At 30.4% G+C, this 17973-nt stretch overlaps 2 protein-coding genes across 4 annotated transcripts; one reads left to right on the top strand and one right to left on the bottom strand.

Annotated features, from left to right (window-relative positions):
- Positions 1-9883: 9883 nt before the first annotated feature.
- On the top strand, positions 9884-12568 carry LOC125071321 (pseudouridine-5'-phosphatase-like). Of its 2 annotated transcripts, XM_047681519.1 has the most exons (5): positions 9884-10024; positions 10103-10321; positions 10530-10762; positions 10834-11035; positions 12465-12568. In XM_047681519.1, the coding sequence occupies exons 1-4, from the start codon at positions 9970-9972 to the stop codon at positions 11008-11010; spliced, it is 684 nt and encodes a 227-aa protein (XP_047537475.1). In that variant the 5' UTR covers positions 9884-9969; the 3' UTR covers positions 11011-11035; positions 12465-12568. The 2 variants fall into 2 exon arrangements, with proteins under 2 accessions (XP_047537475.1, XP_047537474.1); XM_047681518.1 differs by lacking the exon at positions 12465-12568 and having other exon boundaries at positions 10834-11483.
- Positions 12569-16000: 3432 nt separating this feature from the next.
- On the bottom strand, positions 16001-17791 carry LOC125071352 (pseudouridine-5'-phosphatase-like). Of its 2 annotated transcripts, none has more exons than XM_047681560.1 (4): positions 17592-17791; positions 16870-17088; positions 16524-16756; positions 16001-16456 (listed from the first exon to the last, which is right to left on the bottom strand). In XM_047681560.1, the coding sequence occupies exons 1-4, from the start codon at positions 17644-17646 to the stop codon at positions 16277-16279; spliced, it is 687 nt and encodes a 228-aa protein (XP_047537516.1). In that variant the 5' UTR covers positions 17647-17791; the 3' UTR covers positions 16001-16276. The 2 variants fall into 2 exon arrangements, with proteins under 2 accessions (XP_047537516.1, XP_047537517.1); XM_047681561.1 differs by lacking the exon at positions 17592-17791 and adding an exon at positions 17276-17526.
- Positions 17792-17973: the final 182 nt, after the last annotated feature.

Here is a 17973-nt window from a genome sequence, read left to right as displayed (position 1 = left end):
TCGAGAGCTAGCAAGTTGCGACTGAGGAGTCGGCGGCACGTTTTGCTCCTATATACCTAGTACCTACCTTACTACTTCTTACCGAACGCTTGATTTCACGCTCTATATCCACGAACTAATAACTGTGGATCTTGGATATCAATCGACAACCAGGACATATGTATATACGTGACTGATTGTCAGACTTTCATCGTATCGACCTATTAATAAAAATAGTAAGGGCCTCGTGAAAAAATCAAAAATCAGCTCAAGGCTGTCATTAAACGCCTATTGCATTTGGAAGATCAATTGCTTGTTAACTAATAATGATCCCTTTTGTTATTTATGATGTTATAACCAAGTACAAAGTTATGGATATATTTATTATAGTAGCTTTTGTTTTTATAAAACTTCGGGTCAATAATATAAAAATTAATTTAGTATTTAAATATTTTTACGTCAAACTTTTTTCTATTGATTTCAAATATAAGAATATTTTAATGGACCTTTTGTTTCATTAAGCATAATAAAAAAAAAAATGCTTTAGACAGTACTTTCTTTTGACTTTCACTAACGTAGTAAGCTTCTTTCGGCGAATTTCAACAAAAGGAACCGTCGGTATGCTATTTTAATAAAGTAAAAATGACGCTTAATTTATTTATTATGTATCACTGCAGTGTAACAGTAGCGACCATAATCTATTTCTAAGATAAAAAGAAAAAGTTAGCAACTGATATTCAAATAAGTCATTAAACTTAGCTAATATTATCTGTATAAGGTACCGAGAAAAAAATATTTATGTAGTTTAAATGCGGTAATAAAAAACATATATATTTATGTTCTGATAAAAATGCTTACACTATGACAAGAGTTATTTTATTAATTTTAATAATATCTATGTACTTCTATGATTTTGTACTATATTATTGTAATGTGTAATTATTTCATTTTTAAAAATCTTTACAAACAATTCTTTTATTTTTTATTTATTTTTTATTTTTTCTTTTATTCTTTTATTCTTTTATTTCTTCACTCATGTTCGCGCTCTATTTAATAATATAAAATCTAGAAGAATTTAACATCTAAATATCAAAATTAAAGAAAGAAAGCAAGATTTTAATAAATATTATATTCGTTTAAAAAAAACTTAAAATTGTACGTAGGCAACCTGTAATACCAATTTTTTTTTATTTATTACCCTGGTGATCGTGGCCAGGATACTAGGACAAAATTATTAAATGAATATATTGTTATCGGTCATCAGTAGGCGTACCAATTTTCTTGAAGATGGTATTAAGCAGGTTTTTTTATGGCATAGGTCGGTGGACGAGCATATGGGCCACCTGATGGTAAGTTGTCACCACCGCCCATAGACAAAGAAATATTAACCATTCCTTACATCGCCTATGCGCCATCAACCTTGGGAACTAAGATGTTATGTCCCTGTATATGTGCCTGTAATTACACTGACTCCCACATCCTTCAAACGGGAACACAAGAATACTGAGGACTGTTATTTGACGGTAGAATATCTGATGAGTGGAGGTACCTACCCGGGCTTGCATAAAGCCCTACCACCAAGCAAAAAAAAAGTATATGTACTTTATTCAAGTAGGCTTTTACAAGCACTTTTGAATCGTCATTTAACAAACTATATTAAGTGAAGCTACCACCGGTTCGGAATGTAGATTCTACTGAGAAGAACCTCTAAGAAACACAGTAGTTACTCTTTTTCAACATCTAAAAATACAGTCATATTAGTTAAATACAATTATATACGTACGTAATATATCCTGCCTTGAAGTAAACAAGCTGGAACCCCAAGGAAGTACATAGGCTTTTTTATACTTAAAGTCTGACCTTCCCCTAAAACGCGCGCGAAGCTATGGACGACAACGTGCATTTTTATAAATCATTGCTGGTTAGCTTTATTTTATGTTTAACAAATCGGTGGCAACATAATTGGTTAATGTTTTATTTATGCACGGTTAGTTATTAAGGTTTAATATACTGTTTGTTTCCCGAAAAAAATAGCTACGTATGTTCAAATATATACAATATTTAATAAAATAAACGATTCAAAGATATAACAAATTAACAATTAATAATAATCTATGTCTTTATTACAATTACCGCCTATAAAAATAATCATTTATGATTATATGAATTGCATTATTAATATAAAAAATAAATTATATTATTGACTCTTACTTACTCAATATTAATAGGGGAGAAGAGTCCTTAACATTGTACTGTTTACAGAGTGATGATATATGTATAACTAAATAAACCCGCGGCTCCACCCGCTTTGAATTCTTGAATGCTTCAAGAACTTGTATACAGCCCTTACACCCAACATTACCCACTCAGTGTGGAAAAACCTAGCATATGACCGTCCTTGGGGTTTAAGCTTGCTTCGTACCAAATTCGATTCAGCGGTTTAGCCATGAACAGACCGACAGAGTTATTTTCGCATTTACAATATTAGTACAGATAACACGCACAAGGCACATAATATCTGAGCTGTCAAGGTTGATGGCGTATTGGCGATGTTGAACGAATCCTTCGTTAAAATTTCTTACGACGCCACTTTCTAGTATAGGCAGTTGTAACCACTTACCATCAGGTGGCCCATTGACTCTTCCGTCTAAGTATACTTCTTGCTTTCGATCTTTTTAAACAAATAATATTACAACCAGAACATTTAATTAAATAACTGAATTAAATCCACTTTGCATACACTACCTTCCAGAGAAACCTTCGAGGTAGTAAGAGAAAAATTATCAAATAAACGGATATTAATCATTGTTGCGTACAAACGAATAGAAAACTGGAAAAACTGTTGTCATTTATAAATCTAGGATAAAAATATGATTGTTATGTCATTGTCATGGAATTATTAATATATAATAATAGGGGTATTCCTAGATAGAGTTCAGTCTTTATATCATTGAAAATTGTTAAGTTTATGGATACTTAGAACTTGCATTTATCTATATATCTTTTTTAGACTTATATGTAGGTTATGTAGATTATATAATCACTAATAACAATTTTATGGATTTTTCGAAATTCACCCAGAATAGGATCGAAAGCGTTATATTGCTATCGTTACCGAATACGGTAATAGGCTAAAACTGCGGTCACATAGTTTTTGGTAAAAAGTTCTAGCCGTAATAATATTAATAAATCTATAATGTCATAATATTTTATGAGTGAAATGTATGTTAGTAGGTATATGTAGCAGTGAAACACATCAACCATATTGAGATTTACTATTCTACAAAAAACATTTGATTTATTATGATATTGAAAAGTAAATCAAAACTGTTGACAAGCGACATTGAATACAATAATTACGATAAGATTTTTATTTTCTGCAGAAGTAACATTTATATGCATCGCAGCCGGAGGGCGACATTCGATCGCTTATTATAAAAACATAAGAAATAAATTAATTGCGTTGCGATTTTTCGTATATTAAAAGAACATTTACTTTTTATGGTTCATATAAAAGTAATTTACAATTAAAGTAATACCTAATGTAAATGTAAAATTTGATTTGAATACCTTCGTAAAAGTTTACTAAATCAGATATAAATACAAATGTATATACAGATGTTTTTTTAAAAAATTTAAAAATCCTACCTGCTTATTATACTTTATGATATAGCTTATCAAAATAAAATTAACTAAATCGAAACGGAATGAATGTTTGCCGATGAGAACTGCATACTGGACGCTCTTAAATAATGAATAATATACAAAAAAATCATGGATTATTAAGATCCTAAGTTAAAGGTACTTCACTGATACAAGGTAACAATTTACTCAATGCAATGATACTACCACTGTATTGAGTAAACTAGTACTAGTTCAATATAAGCCCAGAAAGCTTTTGGACTAGAATACGTTGACTGTGAGTTCAAACCAGGCCAAGTTCGAATTTTCAAGTGCTTGTGTTTAAAATAAGCTACCAGTCGTACGGGTAGAATAAGGATCGAGGGTCATTTTTATGCAATGATATAAACATATAAACCGTCCTAAAATATATCTATTTATATCTAAAAGAATATGCCACATATTAAGCTACTTTATATCCTATGTACGTTTTGAAACTATAAATATCAATGGAAGTTGCATATTAATAGAATTTGTATTTTTGAATGCAACGGAAATAAACACACCACCACTTATTATATCAGTAATATGTACAACAATTTAATATAATCTATTTTCAAAATCATTCTTACAATTTATATATTTTTTAATTTTGATGAACATTAACACAAAATAATTAGTATGTAGATACTATGTAGAACAAAAATTGGAGTGTCATTCAAATGCAGCTTAAACTATCTATTTTTATACAGTCGGCCCAATGTAAGGCGGTCCTAGGTCATTATTAGTATTGATAGATATTTTATGATAAGCAAGAACGTCCATGTACAATTTGTTCAAATATTGATTTGGGTAAGCTTACCCAAGAATAATAATAGTAATCAATAATATTGAACAATAAAGACTTTTTTACGTTTAGAGAAGACGTACATACAATAAGCACTAGTCGGAATTAAGTTGGCAAGTTTATTAGTAATAAAAGTGGGAAGAAGATTGGTATTGAGCCTAGTGATGCGAATACGCTTCTGCTTTTACAGTTATGTAAATAGCTGATTAACATGATTATCGATTTTTACTCGATATTCTTTTTTTTTTCTTGAAAAAATATAGTTAAAGAAATAAAAATATCGACTGATACTCTTCTATATATAAAAATATCTACTTTGTAATATAATGCGTATTCTTAAAATTATAATACATATTTTTTTAGTAATTCTTAGACTACTATTCGTTAATAATTATTTTGTAAGACGGTGAATAATATATTATAGGTTTTTAAAAATATTTTTAAACTACTGAAAAATAATAAGAAATTTTAGCTTAAAAACAAACAAAAATTGAAGAAACGTTCGAATGTGAAAGATACTAGCTATATATGTTCATTCATTCATAATCCATAATCCGTTCTTTCGACAGCTATTCTTAGTTCTGGTCTTTCCAAACCAATAGTAGTTTTTGAAATAAAGGTTAAAGTTTTGATTGATGCAACAATGCATTTTATTATTTGAATACAGTAATTGTATTAATGACAAAATATTATATATTAATGGGATTTTTTGACAAAATATTATATTTATTTATAATGAAACTTTTAAATGTGTCGTTATATAACTAAATCTGCTTATATTTCTTATTGACACATATAATTCTTGGGCTTAGAGGATCGACTTCGTAATGATGATATCCTACTCATCAATTATGGTCACAAATGACAATTTCAAAGCAAGAGAAATATTAAATTATACAAAACGTTAAGAATGAAACACTGGAGCACTAATATGGAATAAAAAAATAATAATCATAAAAAAGTCAATAAACTATATTTTATACTGATTAATAACGATCAACTTGTATAAAAAATTGTCAAAACGAAAGCTAATACTGTTTAAACCTTTTATCTCATTAACGCCAACAGTAACTCTTTATAAAATTTTGGTTAAACGAAACGTATTTAACGCGTTTATGGATTCTTAAACAGGGCTTTCTATACTGTTAAGTCTTATAAAAGTCAGGATTTTCGAGCGGTAAGTTGTTGAATTAGATTTATACTTTTAGCTATACCTTCATTATTTATTCATATTAAAGTGGTATCTTGTTCGTATGAGGGGTATTCTTGAAACTAACTTCCCCTATAGAATTTTCGTCGTGTACCTATCTTGATGCTCAACAGAGAAGAATATTCAACCATTCGTCGCTGTTGGTACCATCACTTTCAAATCAAAATATACTGTATATACAAGTGGGCTTATATACAAACACCTTAGAATATTCATTTTACAATACTGTATCAAATGTCAAGTTACCACCGCAGAAGCTTAGCTTAACAACATCTCAGATGACAATAATGTGACTACTACCGCCCAAGAACATCTGCAACACATATTGTGGATAGTGGTGTGGATAGAATTAATAAGTCTGACAAGAAATGTTCCATTTAACATTTCATGTGATAGAAACGGTAGCAGAGGCAGAGTGATCAATAAAACCGGTAAAACTGATGCTAACACCGGAGTACGGTGACTTTCCTCGGTCATTGAGATTCGAGTGAGAGCCCAAAATATCAGCTTTCTTACTTCCGTTATGAGCCAACGAATCATCACCCCTCTGCAGGATGGAAAAGAAGACTGATAGAAATTCCCTAAAAGTGTTAGCAGCGGACTGGAAACCAAGCGTTCCTAAAAGAAGACGTAACAATGAGGAGGATTTCTGCGAAGATTCACCTGAACCTACCAGGAGTTTAGGCTCAAGATCCAAGAAATAGTCTAGCTACTTATAGCCCATAATATAAATTATAGGCTTTTAATAAATTTCATCCAATCTTTGTAGCATATATTTGCATTCTCTTTCTATTTTCTAAGTAACCAACTTCACGCCGTCCAACTATCTTGCCCATAATATATATATACAGGTCCATCCATGAATATATAGTCTTTCTTTGATAAAATTCGTTACTGGCATCACTTTATCTCGAATAGTCTGTACCTATAGACGAATACAAACCAACATTTACCTTTTTCCAAATGGTTTTTCTATTCAGTAGCTATTGCCGAGCTTTGATACATTTAAAAAAAATGGTAATAAGATGACATTATCAATAATTACTGACCACTTACTTGGTGGTAGGTTTCGTGCAAGCCCGCCTGGGTACCGCCAAATAGTAGTACTCAGTATTATTGTGTTCCGGTTTGAAGGTTCCGTGAGCCCGTGTAACTACAGGCACGAGGGATATAACATCTTAGGGTCCAAAGTTGGTGGCATATTGGAGTGTCCTTAACACTTACCATCGGGTGGCCAATTTACACATTACACTACCTACCTACTTAAAAAAAATGTCGAATTTCAACCACTGAGCGAATACTAGTATAAATACTGTACAAAAGATTATCTCATTTACATCACAAATTTTAACATGTCATTATGTATTATGTGCAAGTATGTAGATTTTACGTATAAAACGCCAATGACATGATTGCAAATATTATGTAAATTAAAATTAAATATGTCAAAACGGTTAACATAAAGTATTCCTAGTCATATGGAAAAACCTTAGCTATTTCTGTTACCATCACAAGTATGTATTTACTTTCAGATTATAATGACCTAGTATAGAGGTATATTCTGTCTGTGCCTGCCTTATTATTGAGCCTCACATAATTTTTATTTTAATATCCATGATTATATAAATGTAGTCGACAAAGTTTATTATTTTTAACACGTCAATTTATAGTTTTTCGACCGAATTCGATTTGGGTGGTCAATAATTGATAATTGCTATAAGGTCCAATATTACAAATTCATAGTATGTACACTTGCAATGTCTAATAGGTATGACATTTAAAAATTAGAAACTACCGACAAAGAAGAGGACACCCGCCTCAATTAACTCGCAGGTAAAAATTAATGGCCTAAATGCCGATGAATGCGATGCTAAGTTATTTATCGAGTAGAAAATTAATTTATATTTAACCCACTAAATATATGTTTGTTTTGAGGGCTAAGCATGTAATTTAAATAAATATATTCGTGGAGACTACTAAAAGTCATCAAAATCTGAACAGTATACAAATATCAATGACTTTTTCTTTTATCTAGGCTGTTTTGAATCAAGCAAGTCTAGAGGCTAGGCTTCCAGAAATTTAGAAAATTTATACATTAAAATTTGGGCATAATACAAGAAACTATAATATGTTACCGACTATTTGGTTCCCGGTTTCGATGGCTTGACATTTTTGACATGTTGTTAATATGCAAAAAACTTCTGCTAATAACGGGCGCAAAATGAAACGAAATTCAAATTAATAAACATGTCAATAACCTCACAGTATTCCAAGATATTTTTCAAGAAGGCGTTTTGTATGATTATTTTTTAATTGAATCTTGTGTGTAAAAGTTATTAAAATCAATGTGAAGAGTTACCTTACTGACTTACTAACTCCTAGTAAGTTAGTTTGTGAAGGAAATCAGCACATTATCATGATAAGTATTATTTAGTTGACTTGATTATAAAGCTAATGTGTAATGGTTTATATTTCGTAACTGTGCCTTTCTTAAGACTTTTTAACTAAAGTTGATTTTAAGAAATGCTTATATGCCAATTGAAGGCACGAATGTTACGGTAGAGAAGGAAAACTGAAAAAAAAACAACATCGTCTAACGTTAAACATGTGGTTTCCGTATTATTTTAAAGTAGTAAAAGGTATTAAATTGTTACTTTAATACATTTCCACCCCTTTTGCTGAAATAAAATAAATATTGAAAAAGTAATCTAGCTTAACTTAAAGCTTTGCGCACCCTTAAACCGAAATATGAAAATCCTTTAAGTAACGATGAAAAAATAAATTGTAAGCATGAATGATGCACGAATTTCAAGGCGAACATTTGTGGGCTGGATCTCAAGATAAAATGGTCTACGACATTTTATACTTAAATTAATATTGTCCTTATTTTTTATGATCTAGGAAGGTGAATAGGAAAACAGGCCACCTGATTGTAAGTGGTCACCACCGCCCATTGAAATTGGGGCTGTAAGAAATATCAACCAATCCTTACATCGTCCATGCGTCATCAACCTTTGGAACTAAGGTATTATGTTCCTTGTGTCTGTAGTTAAACTGACTCACTGATCCTTTAAATCGGAACACAACACTAAATATTTCAAATTCCTTCTAATAATTGATAAAATAAAAAAAACATATGAAATAAATTAAGATTTAATAAAGAATAAATATTTTATTAACATGCATAAAGTGAGAAAACTTCACATCCAATCTGACTTAAATATTTGGATTTTGTTTAAGGGATCAAATCTGATACAAAAAAAAATATATATAATATAATTAATAAAGGTTAATGATTCTATTCCAATCATAAGAGTAATAACGACCAAAAAATAAGTTCAAATAACAAGAGATTCTAATCGAGTCGAGTTGATTTCTATAGTCTTTCGTTGAAATCTTTAATTACGTGATTCTATCTCAAATACTTAGTCATTTCAAAAAAACACCAACTTTTAATATATTTTTGTAAAATTTATAACAACTTAACTTGTTTATATGATATGTTCTATTTACCCTTTCTTTCTTACATTAAATGTTGTAGATAATAAACCAGGGGGCGTTACTGTACAACCTACGCACTAAAATTTTATTTACTTTTTAAGTGTTTATTATGGTCAGCAACAATAAATTCTATTTGTGATCATAGACAGCAAAGTGTATACAATCACTATATACGTTAGACAGTTTTATTTAAACAGTGAATGACAGTTTTCGTACATTAAATTCAACTCAGAAAAATTATGTTTTATATTTAAATTCAATTTAATAAAGTGCTATTTGGTGCGCTGAAAATACTTCAGGATTTATAGCGCGTTTGATGGAAGGTTGACCTATAAATTATTGTACCAAAGATGCCACAAGAATGCTTCAGTTCGAGTGAACTGATTTTTGAACTATAATTATTAAAAGGAAAAATTAATATATATATAATAATAATGGTATGATATGACACTTTTTTTATTTTTCATTTCCTATTTTAAATGTTACCGTATTATATATACATATCAGTAACTTAGCTTTTTATTAGTTCCCTCCTTTTCAAATAAAAAAACTATATTGGAATAACACATACTTACTTTATTAGTCTTTTGAAAGCTTAAAAAATGTAGGATTGATAAAAACTATCAACTTTTGAAATTATGCCTCCACTCCCCACAGCAAAGTTCGAGTTGGTAACACTGGTATAATATGTGTTGTCTATTACTTTATTTGTGTACATAGTTTTAAAATAGAGTAGAAAATACAAGTCAAGGGAAATATTTAATTAACATTTAGTTTTATGTATCAATGACTTGTGTGAAATAAATTTATCATGCAATATAAAAAAGTTACTCACGTTCTTTTCGATTTAGATGGTCTTCTCATAGGTATGGCAAAATAATATAATATATATTACCAGTATTATTTTCTATATTATTTGCTTACTATTTTTATTTATTTTACAGATTCAGAAAAACTTTATACAGAGGCTTTTGAAACCGTATGCGCTAAGTATGGAAAAACCTTTACTTGGGAAATTAAGTCAACTTTATTAGGTTTTCAAGGTTATGAATGTGCTGATAAAATTATTGAAACTTTAAACCTGCCACTGACAAGGGATGAGTTTATGGACGAATGCCAAAAAGTGTATGAAAAAATATTTGTCAATGTACAATTAATGCCAGGTATTTTAAAGTTTCTATTAAATTGTACTCTCAATCAGTTTAAAAATATAAAATAAATAGGCCTGTACCTATTGGCCGTCGTTTTGATTCTACCCAGAAAATTAATACTTTAGAATTAAAATAAAACTAGTCTATCTAATTTATTGAATAATTTATGATAAAAATATAATAAATATTCTATATATACTAAACAAAATTTTATCTTAAGGGGCACAGAAACTAGTTGACCATTTGCACAGTAAAGGAGTCCCAATTGCATTGGCTACAAGTTCAAGTGAAAATAGTATTGAAATGAAGATGCAGAATCACAAATCATTTTTAAAGTATTTCCATCATCTTACAATGGGTTCCTCAGATCCTGAAGTGACTAAAGGCAAACCTGATCCGATAATATTTCTTGTCTGTGCTTCTCGATTTCCAGACAAACCAAAACCTGAGAATGTAAGTTTTTATGAAATTAATAGAAATATATAAAATAAAAATATAATTTTCATAGCATTTATAATTTTTAGTGCCTAGTATTTGAAGATGCTGTAAATGGTGTAAAAGCAGCATGTGCAGCTAACATGCAAGTTGTTGCTGTGCCAGACCCACGCATTGATAAAGAGCAACTTAGGAATGCTACATTAGTCCTGAACTCTTTAGAAGAATTTAAACCAGAACTTTTTGGTCTTCCAAGCTATGATTAAAATAATCAAAGGGTAGTAATTACCTGTAAGTATTATTTGTATCTACAATTTCTATATTTTGTTATTTAACTGTACACTAAAAAAATGCAGTCTTTGAAAGTAGTATATTCTTGTTGTTTGCTTAAATAACATTTATAACAAATTGTAAATAGTACAAGAAATAAATAGCTTTAAAAAAGCAAGTGGTATAGCAATGAAATGTATATACATGTAATATACTTGTAGTAACTGTACAGGACTGTATATTTTGACTATATAGTGAAACATATATAATTAGTGCAATCTAAGTTGGCCAGGCTAAATTAATTATATCATTGATGGTACCAAAACATTTTGTTATTTTTCATTGGTACAAGTTTGTTTTACCTATTCTGTGTTTTGACTGGTGTTGTGATGCTGTATTCAATAACCACACCTAATTTCAGACTGAAGTCATAGTATCCGGTGTGTCTGAATCCAAGAGACCTTAAACTTTAAATGGTTAGTGACTGGTTAACTGTAGTAATCATCAACCTTATCCTGACTCTGACTCTTTGGTCCTGCAAAGTATCCCTGATTTAGGGAACATTGACTTCTAGTATAATGTTGACAAGTACTTGATTTATTCCTTCAGTTCTGCATTGAACTTTAGCTTCTGCAGCATAGACAGTCCTTGAACAGACGTTTATTTTGCAGAAAAATTGCCTTGTCTTATTAATGGTCACCTTAGATGGAGATATAGGAGGAGAGGATGGCTATGGGGCTAGTCCAGCTTGAGTGATGTGCACACAATTGTACAAGTGTGTACATCCAAGATCGAAATGCAAGGCAATCTGCACTGCATATTTTGTTATTTTTTAAATTAAATTAAGCTTTTAACTATAGACATTTTCTTTTATAATAATTATGTACTTAAAACGAAAAATCTCAGCCAGGTTAACTTAATTTTAGTGTATTATGCAAATAAATAAAATATTTTTATTAATATACCATTTCCTATAATAAATTAGTAATAACAAGATCTTAATTTCTGTTTTTTTTAATATCTAAATTTGTTAATATTTTTTAGTAGTATTATAACAGATGATATGATTAATACTTATTATAATCTATAGAATTTTATGAAAACACACATATTAAATTTATAATAATACATATTAAATTTACAATATTTTTAAAAATATTGTAAATTTAATAGGTATGTGTGTTTTCATAATACCTACAGAATATCACCATGTTCAAAAGTTATATTGCAAATGCGCAAAAATATTTAATAATATTTTTATCACCTCAAAATATGTCTAGTCGCTAAAATAAATGTTAATGAATGATGCATTATTTATTTCATACACACGTTGTTTTTTTATTGATTTCAATGAACTTGTAAATTTAATAAATCAGAATTAGATAATAAAACATACAAATTTGTTTCTGTCTGTTTGCTACAAAATTTGCACCAGATTTTATCTTTGCAGATAATATCAGTAATTACCTTATCCGCAAGAAAGAACCGGTTTTACGGACGTAGCTTCCCAAATTAGCAGTATAAAGTGCCCGTAATTAATTGTATTCTAATATTATTACTAGTTTTTGCTGTGATTATGCCTATATAAATTATATATATATATGTATTTATATTTGTTCACTATAGGTTCCTAAACTATTCATACGAATGTGCTTAAATTTTGGTAAGTTTTTCTGCGTTCAGATATCCGTAATAAAAATATATCCAAAACCATAAACAAAACCGATGAAAAAAAATTGTTTGCATAGTGTTATACTTAAAGAATTGTCTAATAGGCTATTAGACAATGCGAAAAATAAAGTGTCAATTTTTATAATCAGTATATATTATGAGTTTAAAAATGGGTATTTATTAACGAAAGTTTGAAATAATATTTTTTTTTTTTTCATAAATGCATAAATTAAAATGTTTTTTTTTTTACGTTTGTTATGTGACACAAAACGCTCCTGATTGGTGGGGCTTATAATGACGTCACTTGCTTGTAAACCTCGTTTGCCTACTGTATGTGGATTAAATATGCCACAGATTACAATACAGGTAAGTGACATATAGTCAAAGCAGAGTTTTCGCGTGCTATTTGAATATGGAATTTTTAATTTGATATTTTTCAGCAAATATGTACTAGAATTTAAAAAAAATCAACTTATACTGTTTTCCTTAACCTCTACTAAATAATATAAAATGGATTTTATAAACCAGTCAAATAGCCTATTGTATTTTAAAACTATTAGTTTTTTGTGATTATACCTAATACTAAACAATAAAGTTTTCATCATATCTTGTAATTTTTTCTTTTACAATTTCTAGATAATTTAATATCTGTAACAGAAGCTATCTGAAATCATTTCGTATCCGTAACCGTATCTAAAACCGGTAAAATATTATTGATATATATACGGATATATGAATAATATTTTATCCCGATCCGAAATAACATACAATAACAATCCCTGATGCTGATGGTTGAACCGATGACCTGACTGAATACGGCAGGTGCAGAACTGGGATCTTTAGCGTGCAATGGGAGAGGACTATGTCAAGTATTTGGATTACGATTGGCTAATGATGATTTTTTTTATTGCAGCTTTATAAACCTCATAAGGATTTTATAGCAATGAAATGTCTTGAAAATTATTTATCACAAAGTTGAATTCATTGGTAAAATACTGTATATATCATTGGTGGACAACTGAAAAACAATGCAATTTGTATTTTATACTTTTTAATGAATATGATGTGATATATTTTAATTAAATTAAATTTAGTTTAGAGTGTCAAGCACATCAGGATAAAATATTTGACCCATTTGTTTTTTAATAATACATTTAATTATTATTAGTCATTATTAACATTAAGTTCTTAAACATATACAAATATGAATTAAAAATAGTTACTGTACAAATCCTGACCGCGTGGAATGGTGACAATAATGCGAACAGCATTTCCCCGTTGAATCGTAATTCCGATCCTCTGGGCAAATAACGAACCAGCCCTCCTCTCACCAGTGGAGGCAATAAAGCAAGATGTTATACTTTTAACGAAGCTTTTTGCACCATTTTTCCAAGGTCCAAGTTTTCCAACAGCAAATGGGACAAAAAAGTAATTTGACATTTGAATGGTGGCAAGAGCTCTTTTCATTGTGTCATTAAGAGAATCGTAGCGAAAAAGCCTACCTGAACTCCTTTCCACACGGGCATTGTGCTCAAAGCACAGCGGTGTTCCCAGTCAATCAATCAATTGAAATGTGGAAACATTCACTATCTAAAAGTGTCCCAAGATTTTTAGATGGTAATGAATTTAACCAGTGACTAGAATCTTTAGTTAAGCCTGGCAAATTGTGTAGTGTAACGTAGACCAATGGCAAAACCCAAAGTTTTTGTTTTGTAACTTCCATAGGGATATTATCATTAGGGCACTTTACCTTCCAATCGGCTCAGTAGCATTGAATTTTGATTTTAAAATTTCTGAACAAAGGCCTAAAATGCAATGTACAAAGGAAAGAAAGGCCGGAACGGCAACACTTGAAATTTTCCTCACGCCGATGCCCCCAAATGGATTGGTAATGCTCATCAAGAGATAAATTTAGGATTTTTTCTAAAGATGAAATCGATTTGATTGGTAAGGTTACTTGGTGGTGGTGGCTTTGTGCAAGCTCGTCTGGGTAGGTACCACCCACTTATCAGATATTCTACCGCCAAATAACAGTACTCTGTATTGTTGTGTTCCGGCTAGAAGGGCGAGTGAGCCAGTGTAATCACAGGCACAAGGGACATAACGTCTTAGTTCCCAAGGTTGGTGGCGCATAGGTGATGTAAGGAATGGTTAATATTTCTTACAGCGCCTATGTCTATGGGCGGTGGTGACCACTTACCATCAGGTGGCCCATATGCTCGTCCACCAACCAATGCCATAAAAAAAAGGCTGTAATATTTCCAGATTGGGCTCGCGCGTAAAATGTACAAAAAGGCAGTGCTTTAAAATGGTATAAGCTATATGAGAATTTAAAATGTCTAAGCTGTCGATATTGTCCGAAAATATTTTAATTTTTTCACTAAGTATAGGCTCTATGCCTTCATCAAACACCAAGGAAGCAAAGTGTATCTTATCCAAATTTTATCAAATTGTTCTTTAATTTTAATTAAATCTTCAATAACGTCATCTACTTTACCTCCTATAGTTTTATAATTTAGGTACCCAACATTTAATTTAGATTTTAAATATAAAATGCAGTTATGGATACCTAAGTTAAAAAGAGCAGGAACTAGTGAATTTCGCCTGGAATGCCTACATTAGAATTAATTGTATCTTCACCAAAAAATAATTTCGAAGGTGAACTATAACATTATTAATTAAGTAAATTTCAGACAGATCAGAGAAGACTTCATTGAGCAAGGTTGTCAAGAATGCTTTTATCTAAGAAGTTAAAAGCATTCTTTACATCAACTTTCAGATGCACCGCGGCCTTGTTTCCTTTAGAAAGGTACGAGTAGAGTGTACTGCTGCTACACAACCACCTCTGCTTCCAAAACCGAGTTGAATTGGTTGAAATTTGGTTTTTAGGGTGGAAACTATGTGCTTACATGCTAATTTAGATGCGAAACTTTTGCGATTTTGATTGCGATTGCTATTGTACGGATACTTCCGTCTTTTTTATTAAAGGCACAACGTCTTGCACCATAAAGATGTAGTAAAACGGATGTAGTCGCCTTACCAGATAGCATAAAATTGCAAAGATTAGTTATATCACTCAATAGGGCTCTGCCAGCGTCACCGGTTGAGATGAGAGATTTTTAAGATGTTGTGGAGTGACACCTTAAATGCCACTAGCAGACCCATTAGAGAATAACATAATGGCGGCATAGGTGTCCTCGTCTCTAACCTGTAAAAATTGTCTCAATAGACGTAACTGGAAGTACAGATGTTGGATTTGGCAAAGGATGCTTTTCTTGCAAGGATAGGTATCGCTAGAAAAAAGAATGCGAGCTGTATTCTTAAAATCTCCATCCATTGCTTTATTTTCAACATTTATATTTGAACATGTATTATTATTTTGTTTTAGTTCTATTGTAGTGCGACACTATCTAGATATATAAATAATTTAAAGTCTCAAATTATTACCTAAAAAAAATAAATTATGTAATTTATTTGTTACAAAATGCTTATAATCCCAGATTACTTTCTCGCTATTAAATTATCTCATGATGAAAACAAATTTTATTTAAAAAAATATGATAATTATTATATCCATAACATTACAAAATTCTAGTTATCAAATGGCGGCAAACTAAAAACTTCCGGCCGGAAGTCTTCCATTGAGCTTAGTATAAGTGTAGCTTCGGGGGCTTGACTGCGATCGAAACGAGGGTCTGGTATCATCACTACTTGCATACCAGCGGCAACAGCAGCTTTTACACCATTTAAGGAATCTTCGAATACCAAGCACTAAAAAAACAAGCAAGTAATTTTTACGACATAGTTCACATAATACATTCAAAGGGAAAAAAATAACCTTTTCTGGACTCGGTGCATCCGGAAACTTGGCAGCAGCTATGAGAAATATATCAGGATATGGTTTTCCTCTTTTCACATTGGGGTCTGACGATCCCCAAGTTTTATATGGGAACAATTGAAAAAGATCATGATGATGAGTGACTTTCAAGTCATATGTTTCTTTACTACTACTAGTAGCAAGACCCATTGGAACCTTGTGTTTATGTAAATGAAGCAGAAGTTTCTCGACGCCTGTAATAAAATACTAATTAAAACTGCTAGTGACTGGTAGCATATAAAGATGATAAAGTATTTTACTTCGGTAAATCATCAAAACAAATAAAATTTATCATATGGTATATTACCCGGCATTACTTTTGATTGTAAAAATAATTTATCGAAAATCTTTCTCGTTTCAAAAAGAAATTCTTCTTCGGTCAACGGCAAGTTAAGCTCATTAATAATAGAACTCGCTAGTTCCTGACTCTGTTTACCCATTATTTTACATTTCAAGTCAAATGTAAATTCTTTGCCATATCTAGAAGCCACTTGTTGAAATCCCATCATGTAATATTCCTCCGTATCTAAAACGCATTATGAAAATCAAACAATTAACTATATTATTATACTTCATTACGTTTGGTACCAATTAGACATCTTAATTATAAAACATTTTAATATTGAAACAAAACTATTACAGCTACATAATCTTAAAATAGGTATACTACTAATTGAATATTAACTAGATCACAATTTGTGTAAATTATAGACCTTCAAATGCTGGTATATAATTTAATGGATTTATATATGAACTGTAATTAAAGTGTAGTAATGCACATAATAGCTGAATTTCTATACAAAATTAGGCATTTATGCGAATTATAAACATGCACCAGTTTCCTAGTATCATGCAAAGAGTATATTATTATAATTACTACGTTATATCTTGCTATTATGACTGAAAATCTTAGACCAAAGAATATTATTTATTGTATTTAAAAAATTAAGAAATCCAAATATAAAAGAGGAGATTTGTTAAAAATACATTACAAATCCATTTCTTGCAAGATAGATAATTTATACTGACTCAGTAATAATCCATCCATGTCAAATAAAACGTGGGTAACTGGCTTGAAAAGCATTTTCAAAAAAAAATAAGCACTTGTTTATGTAACGACTACAGTACTACGTTTTAAGACTTGGTAGTAATTAGTCAAATTACGTCTGCCTAATAAATAAGTCTTGAATGTATATACACTATTTTATACAGCAAGTAGAAGCAAGTCATCTCGTTTCAGTCTGTTATCTTATCTCCAAGACGCGCTCAAAACAAAGTTACATATTATATAAAAAATTACATACATATTTACAAATTTTATAAAATAAAAATAAATTATTTTTGGTAAGCTGAGAGATTATTGTTTATAATTATAAGAGTCACCAAGTTTTGAACGTTTATTATAAATCAA

This window comes from Vanessa atalanta, chromosome 19 (assembly GCF_905147765.1).
Source record: "Vanessa atalanta chromosome 19, ilVanAtal1.2, whole genome shotgun sequence".
Classification (NCBI taxonomy): Eukaryota; Metazoa; Arthropoda; class Insecta; order Lepidoptera; family Nymphalidae; genus Vanessa; species Vanessa atalanta.
The sequence above is the reverse complement of the archived record's forward strand: the minus strand, read 5'-3'. Positions and strand labels throughout refer to the sequence as shown.

What these genes read in the sequence shown, in the direction of transcription:
- LOC125071321 (XM_047681519.1), top strand. Translation starts at nt 9,970, where the DNA reads ATGCAATATAAAAAAGTTACTCACGTTCTTTTCGATTTAGATGGTCTT. An exon ending in TTTAGATGGTCTTCTCATAG is followed by an intron (nt 10,025 to 10,102) that starts GTATGGCAAAAT and finishes TTTATTTTACAG; the next exon opens with ATTCAGAAAAACTTTATACA. An exon ending in ACAAACCAAAACCTGAGAAT is followed by an intron (nt 10,763 to 10,833) that starts GTAAGTTTTTAT and finishes TATAATTTTTAG; the next exon opens with TGCCTAGTATTTGAAGATGC.
- LOC125071352 (XM_047681560.1), bottom strand. Translation starts at nt 17,646, where the DNA reads ATGCTTTTCAAGCCAGTTACCCACGTTTTATTTGACATGGATGGATTA. An exon ending in CATGGATGGATTATTACTGA is followed by an intron (nt 17,089 to 17,591) that starts GTCAGTATAAAT and finishes AATGCGTTTTAG; the next exon opens with ATACGGAGGAATATTACATG. An exon ending in ATGCACCGAGTCCAGAAAAG is followed by an intron (nt 16,457 to 16,523) that starts GTTATTTTTTTC and finishes TTGTTTTTTTAG; the next exon opens with TGCTTGGTATTCGAAGATTC.